The sequence below is a fragment of the Pogona vitticeps genome, chromosome 4, assembly GCF_051106095.1.
Source record: "Pogona vitticeps strain Pit_001003342236 chromosome 4, PviZW2.1, whole genome shotgun sequence".
NCBI lineage: Eukaryota > Metazoa > Chordata > Lepidosauria > Squamata > Agamidae > Pogona > Pogona vitticeps.
The window spans coordinates 229972310-229985156 of record NC_135786.1 but is presented as its reverse complement, the minus strand read 5'-3'; the positions used below and the strand labels follow the sequence as shown (position 1 = coordinate 229985156).

At 42.9% G+C, this 12847-nt stretch overlaps 1 protein-coding gene across 2 annotated transcripts in view; it reads right to left on the bottom strand.

Annotated features, from left to right (window-relative positions):
- Positions 1 to 870: 870 nt before the first annotated feature.
- EFR3A (EFR3 homolog A) overlaps positions 871 to 12847 on the bottom strand; it is a 107826-nt gene continuing 95849 nt past the window's right edge. For both annotated transcript variants that reach the window (XM_072999347.2, XM_072999346.2), the window contains 4 exons: positions 10753 to 10801; positions 9636 to 9739; positions 7878 to 7927; positions 871 to 4205 (listed from right to left, as the gene is read on the bottom strand). In XM_072999347.2, the coding sequence (XP_072855448.1) occupies positions 4100 to 4205; positions 7878 to 7927; positions 9636 to 9739; positions 10753 to 10801 (309 nt within the window). In that variant the 3' untranslated portion in view covers positions 871 to 4099. The remainder of the gene's footprint in view (positions 4206 to 7877; positions 7928 to 9635; positions 9740 to 10752; positions 10802 to 12847) is intronic.

Below are 12847 nucleotides of genomic sequence, written 5' to 3'. Positions count from 1 at the left end.
AGCATAAAACATTTAGTAGCAGGAAGACATGGCTTATCTTCAATTTTTTTTGTTTATTTGCTTAAATGTAAGAGATTACAGAATACATGTTCTGCCTTTTCATGAAATCTGTTGCTTAGGTAAAACCAAGAAAACATGAGCATCAAATAACTCAATTAACCATATTTATACTTCAAACAACAGGTCAGTTTTGAAGCATGGATACAACTGTACTTTTCAGTGCACAATTTTCTACAAGACCTAGGAAGCTGTAGAAATGAGGGAAAATAAAAAGCCAGACTCCAGTCTGGGAACCTTTCTTTCAAATTAATTTAAAACCACACAGATGGGCCTATATGAGGTGAAAACTGTACACAGGATTTGGGGCTTGCTAATTGAAGCTGATGGACCTTCGACCAGTCAGGAATGGGCAATTTTGGCAGGCTCAGAGGTCAATTTTTGTGTCCCTGGCATTCCCAAAGGGTAGGGGGGGACTCACAGACAACTAACCAAAGCAAAACCCACACTGGTTGGCCATCCGCTTCTGGTTTTCAAGAATGGCCATCTGTTTGGCATTAAAAGGTGCAGTGTGTATGGCCTGTTATTAGTAGGTGTATAACCCTCTGGCTAAAAGAAACAATTAACACCCGGATAATGAAAGTGAAAGAGTAAAGCAGGCAAAGTTGATCAAGGTTCCAATGTCCAAAGATCAGCACTGCTGTATGTTGGCCAGGATTCAGTTTTTTAACTAATACATCTGTGTAGCTTTTGAGGGAGCTCTATCCAGCCTCTTGCTGTTCCTAGTCACTTTCCTCTTCCCTCAAGAACTGCTGCTTCTAAATATTGGGGAAGATGCCCAACAGAATGTAAAGAATCTAGGTGGTTACGGAAACATGGGCACATCCTGTAGGGCACCCTTCCACAAGGTGGTGTCCTTCAGATTTCTTGGGAATTGCAGACGGATCTATACAGTAGGGCTGCCATATCTGCAGGGAACATATTCCAAGACCTACCGTGGATGCCAGAAACAGTGGATAATAGCGAACCCTATATATAGCATAGACTCTATGGTCTCCTGTTGTGACCAGTTCCAGTAATGTGTCTTTCTGGGGTTATTTATTTAATATTTTCAGGCAACAGGTAAGTGAAACCTCGGATACGGATCCTGCAGATAAGGGGGGGTCCTATTTATTTTTTTAAAAAAAGATCTATCCCACATTTCTCCTTTAATAGACCCAAGGTGGCTACTGTATCTGAAGGACAATGGGGATTGGAAAAGGATTTAGATGCATGCACTGGTTCTCATCTGCAGATTTATCGGTCTAGCAAGTTAGAGCTGTGGGATGAAGCGGCTCTTTTGCTTTATCTACAGAGCTGCGAGGGCCACAACCCTCCTAATTGACAGCACATTGTTACACAGGTTGAAACACAACATCAATCAATCACGTTCTAACTTTTGTAGCCAACATTTTATACTAGATACACAACATAATAGAAATTGAGCATAACCATTAACGAACAAAACACATACAAACCAGAAAGCCTTAGAATATGCTATGGGTCAACAACAACATTCTAAGCTACGTATATTTTCAGAAAGTGCTTCTTAGCCACATAGGTTTGAGACACACTCAGTGATACAGAGATGTCACATCACATTGCATTTGGTTTTCCAGGCCAACATGCGTCAATTAATCCTGTCTAAAACCTCTTTATTTGAACCCCTGCAATATCAAATATATAACTTTTCCCTTATTTGTCTTGAACGTGGCATGAAAATACTCTGCAGTTTTGAAAATCGTAATCCATACGAAACTATATTCCTTTAAATCTGAAAAAATATTGCACATTTCTGAGTTCCCCATAGAAACTCCCTGGGATGCAGCCCCATATATGAAACAAACACTCCTCATTACCAACAATGGCAGGAGACAAAGTTCCACCTGCGCATGGAGCTGTACATGGCACAGCCAGTGACAGGAGCTCCACGCAGGTAAGGGGCTCCAACTCACAACTTCCGACTTTTGGCAAGACACACAATTGCGTTTTGTTTACCCTTCCTCCTAAAAGGACGTTTAAAATGGGTTCTACATCATGTATGACGCAGAATACTGCCATTGGAAAGGTATTCCAAAATAGTATACATTTATACAAGAAGAGCGCTAAACACAGTTACGGTCTTTTCTGGGGCCTAACCCAGCAAATGGCATGTGCAAGCAAATCAGAGAGCTGTTCGTTGCTGGACTGAAATTGCAATTCAGTAGGCGTTAACTGCTCATAAGGGAAGGGTGAGAAGGCGGGAGAATGGATGTGCTAAATCTATTCCTTCCCCTCCTCACAAATATGTAAGATCGAATCCACACGACGGAGTGAGCCCTCGTCGCTTGTCCCAGCTCCTGCCCACCTAGCAGTTCGAAAGCATGTAAATGCAAGTAGATAAACAGGTACCACCTCGGTGGGAAGGTCACAGCGTTCCGTGTCTAGTCGTGCTGGCCACGTGACCACGGAAACTGTCTTCAGGCAAACGCTGGCTCTACGGCTTGGAGACGGGGATGAGCACCGCCCCCTAGAGTTGGACACAACTGGATTAAATGTCAAGGGGAACCTTTACCTTTAACTGAGTTTGAAACTGCTAATAAGGGAGGGGTGGATGTGCTAAATCTATTTCTTCCCACTTGTACATAGCCCCAGCTCCCAAATTGGGCTTTCTATCTGAGGAAATGTGAGCATACATTCCCCCCACCCCCATGCATGCATTTTCTCCTTCAATTCACTTTTCTTTCTTCAATTCAAATATGTTTCAAGCTTGCTTTTAGCCACCACAGTTCCTCTTTATTAAAGAAACCTGGGAGATACAGGTCTGGGAAGAGACAAACATGGGGGTTCATGTTTTCCCACAATACTATTGTTCTCTCAGGATTCCTTAGAGGATGGTCATGACTGAAGTTTGGAAATAAGTAACGAGTGCAGAGATATTTCAAACACACCGCCCTCTCGGGAGCAGCCGAGGCACAAGGAAGTCCCCGTTCTAAAGTAAGTAAGGGTTTAGCTTAAGAATTATGCCACTCTTTGATCAATCTCAAACCAACTTTAAAAGTAACCAAAAAAATCCTACAAAAAAGTACAGCACAACCACTGTATGTGTGGAGGAGCAGTTCCAAGCTCCCCACCCCGTGGATGCTGAAAAACGCAGATTATAGCTAACACTATTTTAATAGCAAATGCTAAACACATCATGGTCTCTGGCTCCCTCCAGTGGCCAGGTCTGGTAATAACATCATATTTCTCTAGTGAACGCTATACATAGCATGGTCTCTGGTTCCCTCTAGTGGCCAGTTCTGGGAACTTCATATTTAGATATATATATTTCCAGGATTTTTTTTTAGAAAACATATTTTTCAAATATATTCAGACCGTGGATATATGAATCAGAAGAAACTGATCCTGCGGATATGGAGGTCTTACTACCAAACAGAAATTGTAATAGCAATGGTAATATAATTCAATTCCTCTCTTATCCTGACAGCCTTTGTAACAGGCAATACCAAGTTCTGGTTATGAAAGTCAAAAGTTTCAGTATGTACTATACATGTTTGAACTTGGACTTTAATAGCCCACGTTCATGCATGTATGTTCAGAAGTAAGTCTGTCAGAGTTCAAAGGTGCTTACTCTCCCCTCAGCGCACAAGGGATTGCAGACCGAATCAGAAAGAAAATCACATTTGGCATTTGCTATGAGGAATCCTCCGCCGAAACAAATATAAATCTAAGAGAATGAAAAGATTTTAAAAGAGCTGTAAACCTATCAAAAGAATATGTAGCATTAGAAATGGTTTTGATAAATATACATGTTAAACCTATAACAAAAGGTCATGGTGAAAAAAAACACCCACCCTTTTAATTTGAATACCGAAAGTAACAAAACATGTAGAAAAACAGAAAATGAGAAAATTGTTTTTCCTTCCAATGAGTAATTAAAAAAAGATACCTATGCACTTTATCTTGGAATTAAAGGATGACATTGAAATGTAAAATGTGACCTGCTCTGAGCGGACACACCACCAACTTAGCTTCCGAGAAGCTTTAAAATCTTTCAGTCGGCGCTCAATCCAGAAGACGCTCAATACACACAAAGGTCTGGAAACTTCATCTCATAGACTGGGATGGAGTGGTAATGAACGTGTCCAGAAGTGACCGCCATGGTTCCGGAAGGGCTCGGAGGTGGCCTAAAAGGAGATGACGTGAAAAATAAGGGTTGTTATTTTTTAAGCTTCCATGCTTGGCCATGTTTTATTAAATGACTGTCTTCAAGGTAAACCTGGGTGACCGCAGAAACCTGCTTACCAATGGCAGAGAGACGTCCCTACAAAATAGGATCTTCATCACTCTCCTTGTCTCTCTGCAATGTTCAGTTCCAGAGAAGTGTTGGGGGGGGGGATCTAAGTCACAACCTCAATATAAATAAAGCGAGGGCAAGCTTGTATCCCATGGACCGAGCACATCTCCCCAAGCCTTCAACTGGAATTCCTTGGCAGCAGGGTCAACATTCACTATTTAAATATTTTATTTTTAAACTACTAGGAATAGGGTAGGGAATACAAAAGGTAAAAGGAAGTGTAAGGGATGGGAAAAGGGTTTTAAGGATAGGAGAACAGAGAGTATACAATCATCCACTCTATTCATATTAATTTCCTTCTGTCTTGGATGTACATTCAGCCTGCCTGGAAAGATATCCATTTCTAGCACTTCCCATATTTTCTCAGTACCCTTCTCTTGTTTCTGTGCCTCTATTTTCTTCCAGTTTTGGAGAGATAAAATTAAATCCAGGACAGTAGTCTGATTTTTAACATCACCAGGCTCAACATTCAAAAGTCTCTCCTAAAGATAACTTGTGTAATGTCCTCCTCTTGGAAGCTTGATCTGTGCTGGCGCTGGCATCGGTTAAGTGCTAAGTCAAGAAATAAAAAGGTAAAGGTTCCCCTTGACAATTTTTGTCCAGTCGTGTTCGACTCTAGGGGGCGCTGCTCATCCCCGTTTCCAAGCCATAGAGCCAGCGTTTTGTCCGAAGACAATCTTCCGTGGTCACATGGCCAGTGCGACTTAGACACGAAACGCTGTTACCTTCCCACCCAGGTGGTCCCTATTTATCTACTTGCATTTGCATGCTTTCGAACCGCTAGGTTGGCGGGAGCTGGGACAAGCAATGGGCGCTCACTCCGTCGCGTGGATTCGATCTTACAACTGCTTGGACTTCTGACCCTGCAGCACAAGCTTCTGCGGTTTAGCCCGCAGCGCCACCACGTCCCTAAGTCAAGAAATACTCCTATATTATAGCCTTTGGGAGTTGGAGATTGTGTTTTAGTGCAATGGTTTTAATGTTGTTTTTGCTGTTAGGTGGCATCAAGTCACTTCTGACTAGAGATGGGCATGAACGTTGGTTCGGAAGTTCGTGCCACCCATTGCTCTGCCTCCCAGGTCAATGATCAGCTCAGCAGTCGGAGCACGCTCCTCTGCTCCTTGTCTTCGGCTGTTCAACCGGTCCTTGGCAGGAGCATAGATTTGCCCGTCCTGTCTCCTGGTCTGAGTGGGTGATCAGCCAAGGAGGCGGGGCAGGGAAGATCCTGCTCCTGCCGGAGACTGGTTGAACAGCCAAAGAGGAGGAGGGGAGTGTGCACCAGCTGGTGAATGGAGGATCCAGCCAGGGAGGGAGGTATGAACCAGTGTGAACCTCTGAACTGAAGTTCATGCCCATCTTGACGTCTGACTTAGGGGGACCCTATGAATGAGCCATCTCCAAAATGCCCTATCCTCAGCAGCCCTGCTCAGCTCTTGCAAATCCAAGGCATTGGCTTCCTTTAGGATGTCAGTCCATCTCGTATTTGGTCTTCCTCTTTCCTTGCTGTCTTCTACCTTTTCCAGCATTATGGTCTTTTCCGAAAACTCTTCTCGGGAGGTGCCCAAAATAGGGCAGCCTCCGTTTCAACAGGTTTGCCTCTGAATGTCATTCAGGTTTGCTTTGATCTAGGACTGTTAATGTTAGAACGTTTTATTGTGTGTTTTAAACTCTTTGATTTTAAATTGTTTTAAATGTCTTGTATTTTAAAAATGGTTTTAGGCAGCTTTGTCCCCTGCCCTGATATTCTGTGATACAGGGCAGGTTGTAATGGTTTTAAATAAAATAAAATGCATAATTGGGATGATTTCCAAAACTGTCTAATAATCCCTCCGTTGCTAGCTTTCCTGATCCAAAGCGTCCAAGCAGGACTGGTTGTGAGTAGAGCTAGATGTAACAGCTGGATGTAACAAGGGTCCAGCTCCCTGGGGCCGGGCCGTACACTCAGGCATCCACTCCCACTGGCAGCACTACTCTCCTTTCTAATCGCTATGGAGCTTGTGGTTGGCTAGCCACTCGTCAGCCTGGCAGGGAGACTGGTCGTCCCTCCTTCTGCCAGGAACGGCTAGTCAACCATGAGCTCTGGAGTGATTGGAAGGGAGAATGGAGCAGCTGGCGGCAGCAGTGGATGTGTGAGTGGATGGTCTGTCCCCCGGGGGACGGACCCTTGCCACGTCCAATGGTGTGAAGGTATTCATATACAAATAGGAATACTCTCATCTCTAGTTGTGACATCAGAACCGTTGCACTCTAAAAGCAGCTGCTATCATGAGGACAGACAATTCTCGTGGGGTTCGCCAATAGCTTTGACTAGCATGAACCCTCAAGATTGATAGAGTCTATGCATGCTGTTGGATAGAGACACAGTAGAAGAAAACAGGAAGAAATACAGGGAACAGCGGCTGGAGAGGTTCAGCTGAATCCGCTACCCTCTTGCTTTGTTCTAAGAGATGGAAAATGAAGTTGCTAACAAATCAAACAAGTAATCTCTGCTTCCCAAATCAAAACTGTTATTACTAAGGATGGGTAAGTTCGTAACATCTGCTCTTCTCTTTTCAGATATTGGAACTCCGAAGATATCAACAGTTGTGTATCCTAATTAGATCATAACAGACACAAAAAGGAACATAGCATGGATCAAATCTCAGCAAACTAAGAAATGTACAATTCAAAATAGACAGATTCAAAGTACTCAGCTCTTATTTACACCAATAATATGCATCACTTTTATGCCCCTTTGTCATGGCTTCCCTTAAAGAATTTTGAGATGTTCTGAGAAAGTGCTAAGAATTGTTTTACAGATCCAACCATTCCCAAAACAGAATGATCATTTCCAGAGAGAACGAATACTAAACCAGTATACAGTGGTGCCCCGCTTAACGCTGACCCCGCTTGACGACGAATCCACTTCACGATGATTTTTTGTGATCGCAAAACAATGTTTTAATGGGCAAAAACCGCTTTATGAGGATCAGTTCCCTGCTTCGGGAACTGATTCTTCGCATTACGACAATCAAAACAGCTGATCGTCGGGTTTTCAAAATGGCCACTGGCCATTCAAAATGGCTCCCCGCTGTGTTTAGGAAGGAATTTTTAGTTGCACACGCATGGAAAATGGCCACCGTATGGAGGATCTTCGCTGGATGGCGAGTTATTTAGCCCATTGGAACGCATTGAACCGGTTTTCAATGCATTTCAATGGGCTTTTTTATTTCGCTTGACAAGGATTTTGCTCTACAGTGATTTCGCTGGAACGGATTATTCTCGTCAAGCGAGACACCACTGTAATGGTATATGATAAATATGCCTTGGAAGAAAAGTAATTTCTGTCCATCGACACTACAGAATGTGTTTCTTTCAAAGCAAGCAAGACCGGAACCAAAATGGAGTCAGATATTTAAAAATGAAGTAGAAAAACAAGTTAATAGTCTTGGGAACCTAGAAGAGTCTTTTACGCATATATATATTTACAGGCTTAAAACAAATTTATTTCATTTAGCCTTACCGAACCGTGCGATCCAGTATCTGCGTTAGCCTGTCATGGAGCAAGTTTGCCTGCAAAGAATAAGCATTAGCTATTTTAGGGAACTCCTACTTAATCCCTGTGCCCTTCAGACGAATTGGTCTGCATTAGTGGTTCCCAACCTTGGGTCCCCAGATCTTCTTGGATTACAACTCCCATAAATCCTGGCCAGCAAAGCTAGTGGTGAAGGCCTCTGGGAATTTTAGTCCAAGGACCTCTGGGGGCCCATGGTTGGAAATTAGTGGTGTAGATGACTGAAAGGTATCCATACTAGCTTTACTTTGTCATCAGATGCAACAGCATCAACCACTTCTTTTTCACACAAATTGTGCAGTTACCCAGATCTTGGAAGAATTCTGATTCTGGATTCTGAGAGCTGCATTCAAAACCAACCAACCAACTTTTCCAAGTTTTGCAGTTCTGAGTGTTAAGAGTTGCTGCATGGCTAGCAATGCCCTCTGCCAGGAGGCATAACACGTGTGCACGGGGAAAGCCTACATTTCAGCAGCTACTCATGAGAAGGACTTCCCTATGTAGAGACCACATCGTCTATGGATGTCTAAAAGTAGACCAGCGACACGCACAACACCAGATCTAACTTTTAGAAATTATGCCTACAACAGAGGTCCTTCTGAAAAAGAAATAATATAAGCTGTAATGGAACTTGTACACACCAAAAGCTACATTTGCGAGTCCTAAATATTAAATTCTAACTAAGATATCCAGGGTGAATCCTCTTTGCGTTGCTCCATGTGTGAAATTGCCCACTATGGCTGGGCTTCCTCTAGGCTGGAGCGAGGAAGTAACCAGTAGTTGCCTATGCCAGAAGACGCCATCTGTTACAACGTGTGTGTGTGTGTGTGTGTGTGTGTGTGTGTGTGTGTGTGTGTGTGTGTGTGTGTGTGTGTGTGTGTGTGTGTGTGTGTGTGTGTGTGTGTGTGTGTGTGTGTGTGTGTGTGTGTGTGTGTGTGTGAGAGAGAGAGAGAGAGAGAGAGAGAGAGAGAGAGAGAGAGAGAGAGAGAGAGACAGAGACAGAGAGACAGAGAGAGAGACAGAGACAGAGACTGCACAGGGCAGCACAGGCTGCAACAGGATCTGGCCTCAATGTAGTCCATTGAACATGTCAAGGAATAAAGCTGTTGAAAGCTCCGATGTGGATTTTTGCTGTCCAGACGTAAGGACTGACCATGCAGAAGATCTATTTAAGACAGACACATGTCTGATGAAGTGGACTCTTCTATGAAAGCGTCTATGAAAGTTTCACATGAAAAAAATATAAAAGTCTTTAAGGTACCACCATGATTTTGTCTTTTTTAAAAATGTTTTGTCTCTGTTTTGCTTTTACCCGTAAGACACACGGGAGTCTCCCAACTTCTGATGGAGTTGGAAAAAAGGGAGACAGGTGCCCATCAGAAATGGGAATGTGTTTCCAAGAACTTCTTAAAGAACTTTATAGATTCCTCTCCATTTGGATCCTAGTCTTTCCATCTTTCTACTGTTTCAGTTCCTCATTTTGTCATGGCACCCAGTGTCATCAGTCTTCACCGACTACTCTGCAAGCTTTATTCACTGATAGACCATTCCTGTATCCATGACAGTGAGATAAAGGAACACTCTATAACCAAATAAAGCTGGCACAGAGCACGTGGAGATTTATGAGATCTTAGTGATATTTCATCACAAATATGCCCAGATTGAATCCGAGCCATACGGGTTGTGGACCACGGCCTAAGTACTTACTTTGGTTTCACATTGTGCAGCAATTTCTTCAAAAGGTGCTTTCTGGAATTTCTCAATCACAAGCCGCCTCTTCTCCTTCTCCTGTTCCTCAAGAGCATTGTTGTCTTTCAAGGAATGAAAACAAAGCAAAACGCAGAAGTCACTTTTTCCCCCTCTAAAGCTGCCTAACAGCAACAACACAAACACCAGCAATGTGGGAAAACTAAGCACACAAAACACCAATTCCATGAAGCGACCATGATTGCCTTCACAGGTCATGAAAAGCTATGACCTAATCTGGATTGTTACCATATTCAAAACCATCTTCGCAGGCAAACCATGATTTTTAACAACCCCCCCTCAAAAAACAAAACAAAAAAAAAAAACAAAAAAAAAAACAAAAAAAAAAACCTCACGAGAGCTTCTGGTTTGTGGCTTGCTTGCAAACTCTGATCTGTTTCAACCAGTGGTTCCCAACCTTGGGTCCCCAGATGTTTTTAGACTTGTTGTTGTTTAGTTGTTAAGTCGTGTCCAACTCTTCGTGACCCTATGGACCAGAGCACGCCAGGCCCTCCTATCTTCCACTGCCTCCCGGAGTTGTGTCAAATTCATGTTGGTAGCTTCAATGACACTGTCCAGCCATCTCATCCTCTATCATCCCCTTCTCCTCTTGCCTTCACACTTTCCCAACGTCAGGGGCTTTTGCAGGGAGTCTCCTCTTCTCATGAGATGGCCAAAGGACTGGACCCTCAAAAGCCTTCACCACTAGCTGTGCTGGCAAGGGCTTCTGGGCGTTGCAGTCCAAGAATGTCTACAGACCCAAGGTTGGGACTCACTGGTTTAAGTCATGACTTCTGTGGTATCAAGAACTACCACCCGACATGTCTTGAACCTCGGTTTGTGCCTCACCTCTTTCCCCAGCTGCCTTGCCTGGAACTGCAGCTGACAAAAAAGGAGGGATAAGTGCAAACCGGAAGTAGGGGAGATCATTCCCCTACTTTGTGATATTGTTTGCGGCTTTACACACAGCATGAACCCACTCTTTAAAAAGTTGAAGTGCTGGATTTAAGTGCCTGAGCCAGGCCTTCACAAAGATGTCTGAGTCAAGCATCCAATATGGAAAGGCAGCCCACCTTACCTATGGCCTGTTTCAGTGTTTCAAACGTGATTTCTTCCGTGCTATTTGCCTAAAGAAACAACAAACACACAAACACACACACAAAAAGTTGAAGCAACTGCACTCTTCCACTTTGAGCAGAGCATCTAGATTATCTTTTTTGAAAATGGGGATATGGACTATTTCAGCTTTTACTCTTAAAAGGCAACTCAGTACAATACGGTGCAGCACAGGAGGTTTGTAAATATAAACCACGTACTCCTGTCTACTCCTGCTTCTTCACTCATGTGGAAGCAAAGGTGCAACTGTGTGTCCCCAGGAGCGCCAGAGGTAGAGGGAGAAAACTAGTGTTCCCTGTTGTATTTTCTCTCTCTACTCTCTGCTCTGTCCATTCTCTACCAACAGACTGATACTCTCAGAGCTGACTTTACTGCCACTTATCTCTCCTTTTAGTAATTTTGCTTCCACAAGGAATTCAGCTTTCAATGCCTTGGTCACTGTACAGTGGTGCCTCGCTTGACGACGTTAATTCGTTGGCAAACGAAATTAAAGAACCCATTGAAATGCATTGAAAACCATTCAATGTGTTCCAATGGGCTGAATACCTGCTCGTCCAGCAAAGATCCTCCATACGGCGGCCATTTTCAGTGCCTGTAAAGCGAGGAATCCATTCTAGAAAACAGCAGAGGGGGGCATTTTCTTCAGCCGGCGGCCATTTTGAAACCCGACAATCAGCTGTCTGCTGATCGTTGTAAAGCGAAAATTGGTTCCCAAAGCAGGGAACTGATCATCGTTAAATAAAAAAAACCCATTTAAAACATCGTTTTGCGGTCGCAAAAGCGATCATATAGCACTTTCTTCGTTAACCGAGGCAATCGTTAAGCGAGGCACAACTGTATTCTTTTTTCACCTAAAACAAATAATATAGTGACCAAGGCATCAAAAGCTGACTTCTTTGTGGAGGTAAAATGTTTGTTCACTGTAACTTGCAAATTGGGTAACCATAGCCTTTATTTGCCATTGAGAATGCTCAGCAATAACTGCATAGAAGGAACACATCCATGGAAGGAAACATTTTATCACTTTCTAACTGCAAAGCTGGTGGTGTCTCGTCCAGTTTTGCCCTGATATTTATATTTGTAGCTATCCTTCGCAAAACAGTGATTCCTATGGGGGAATTTCACTGGGCAATGTTTGGTCCCTGCTTTGCAAACTGATTTATTTATTTATTTATTTATTTATTTATTTATTTATTTATTTATTTATTTATTTATTTATTTATTTGATTTATATCCCGCTCATCTGGTAAATATATACCACTCATCAGTAGATGACGATTTTGACAGCTCCCTCCGCACTCACAAAACAGGTGTTTTCAGGACCTAAGCTTCGCAAGACAGCGATTTTAACAGCTGATTGGCGGTTTGCAAAGCGGCTTTCCTATGGCCAATCTTCGCTAGAAAACGACAATTCTTCCCCATTGGAATGCATTAAATAGGTTTCAATGCATTCCAATGGGGAAATGCTTTTTGCTAGACAATGATTTAGCTAAACAGCGATTTCAGTGGAATGGATTATCATCGTCTAGCGAGGCACCACTGTACATATTCTTCAGATGATCTCTTCAGAAACACCAGCTTCCATATAAGCCATTATCCCATGCACCCGTTCCCTGCTCTGTTCTGTGTATTTGAATTCCTGTTAATGGCTGTTGCGAGACTCGGTGCACAATAGCAAAGAGCTATGCTAACTTTTGAACAATGTCCATTTTGCTGCTGAGAATTCCACTGATTGTACTACACCATGTGTGTGCCTATGTAACTAACAAGACTTCAGTCATAGTATCATAAATATGCTATTCATATTATTTTTCTTATAAAGTACCTTAATGCGTCTTATCAATTCTGTGAACAGCAAGGCGACGGCACAGAATACAAAACAATGCTGACACTGTACAGCAAAGAAACTCGGAAAAACAATCATTTGGGGATCAGGGTATAAAGCAACCTTTGCTTAAAAATTTAAATTGTGTTGCATGGAATCCTGGCAATAACTGGATGCTTAGCAAGCATTCTTTAACTATAAGATCAGGTCCTTAGACAATCAAGTGGATGGA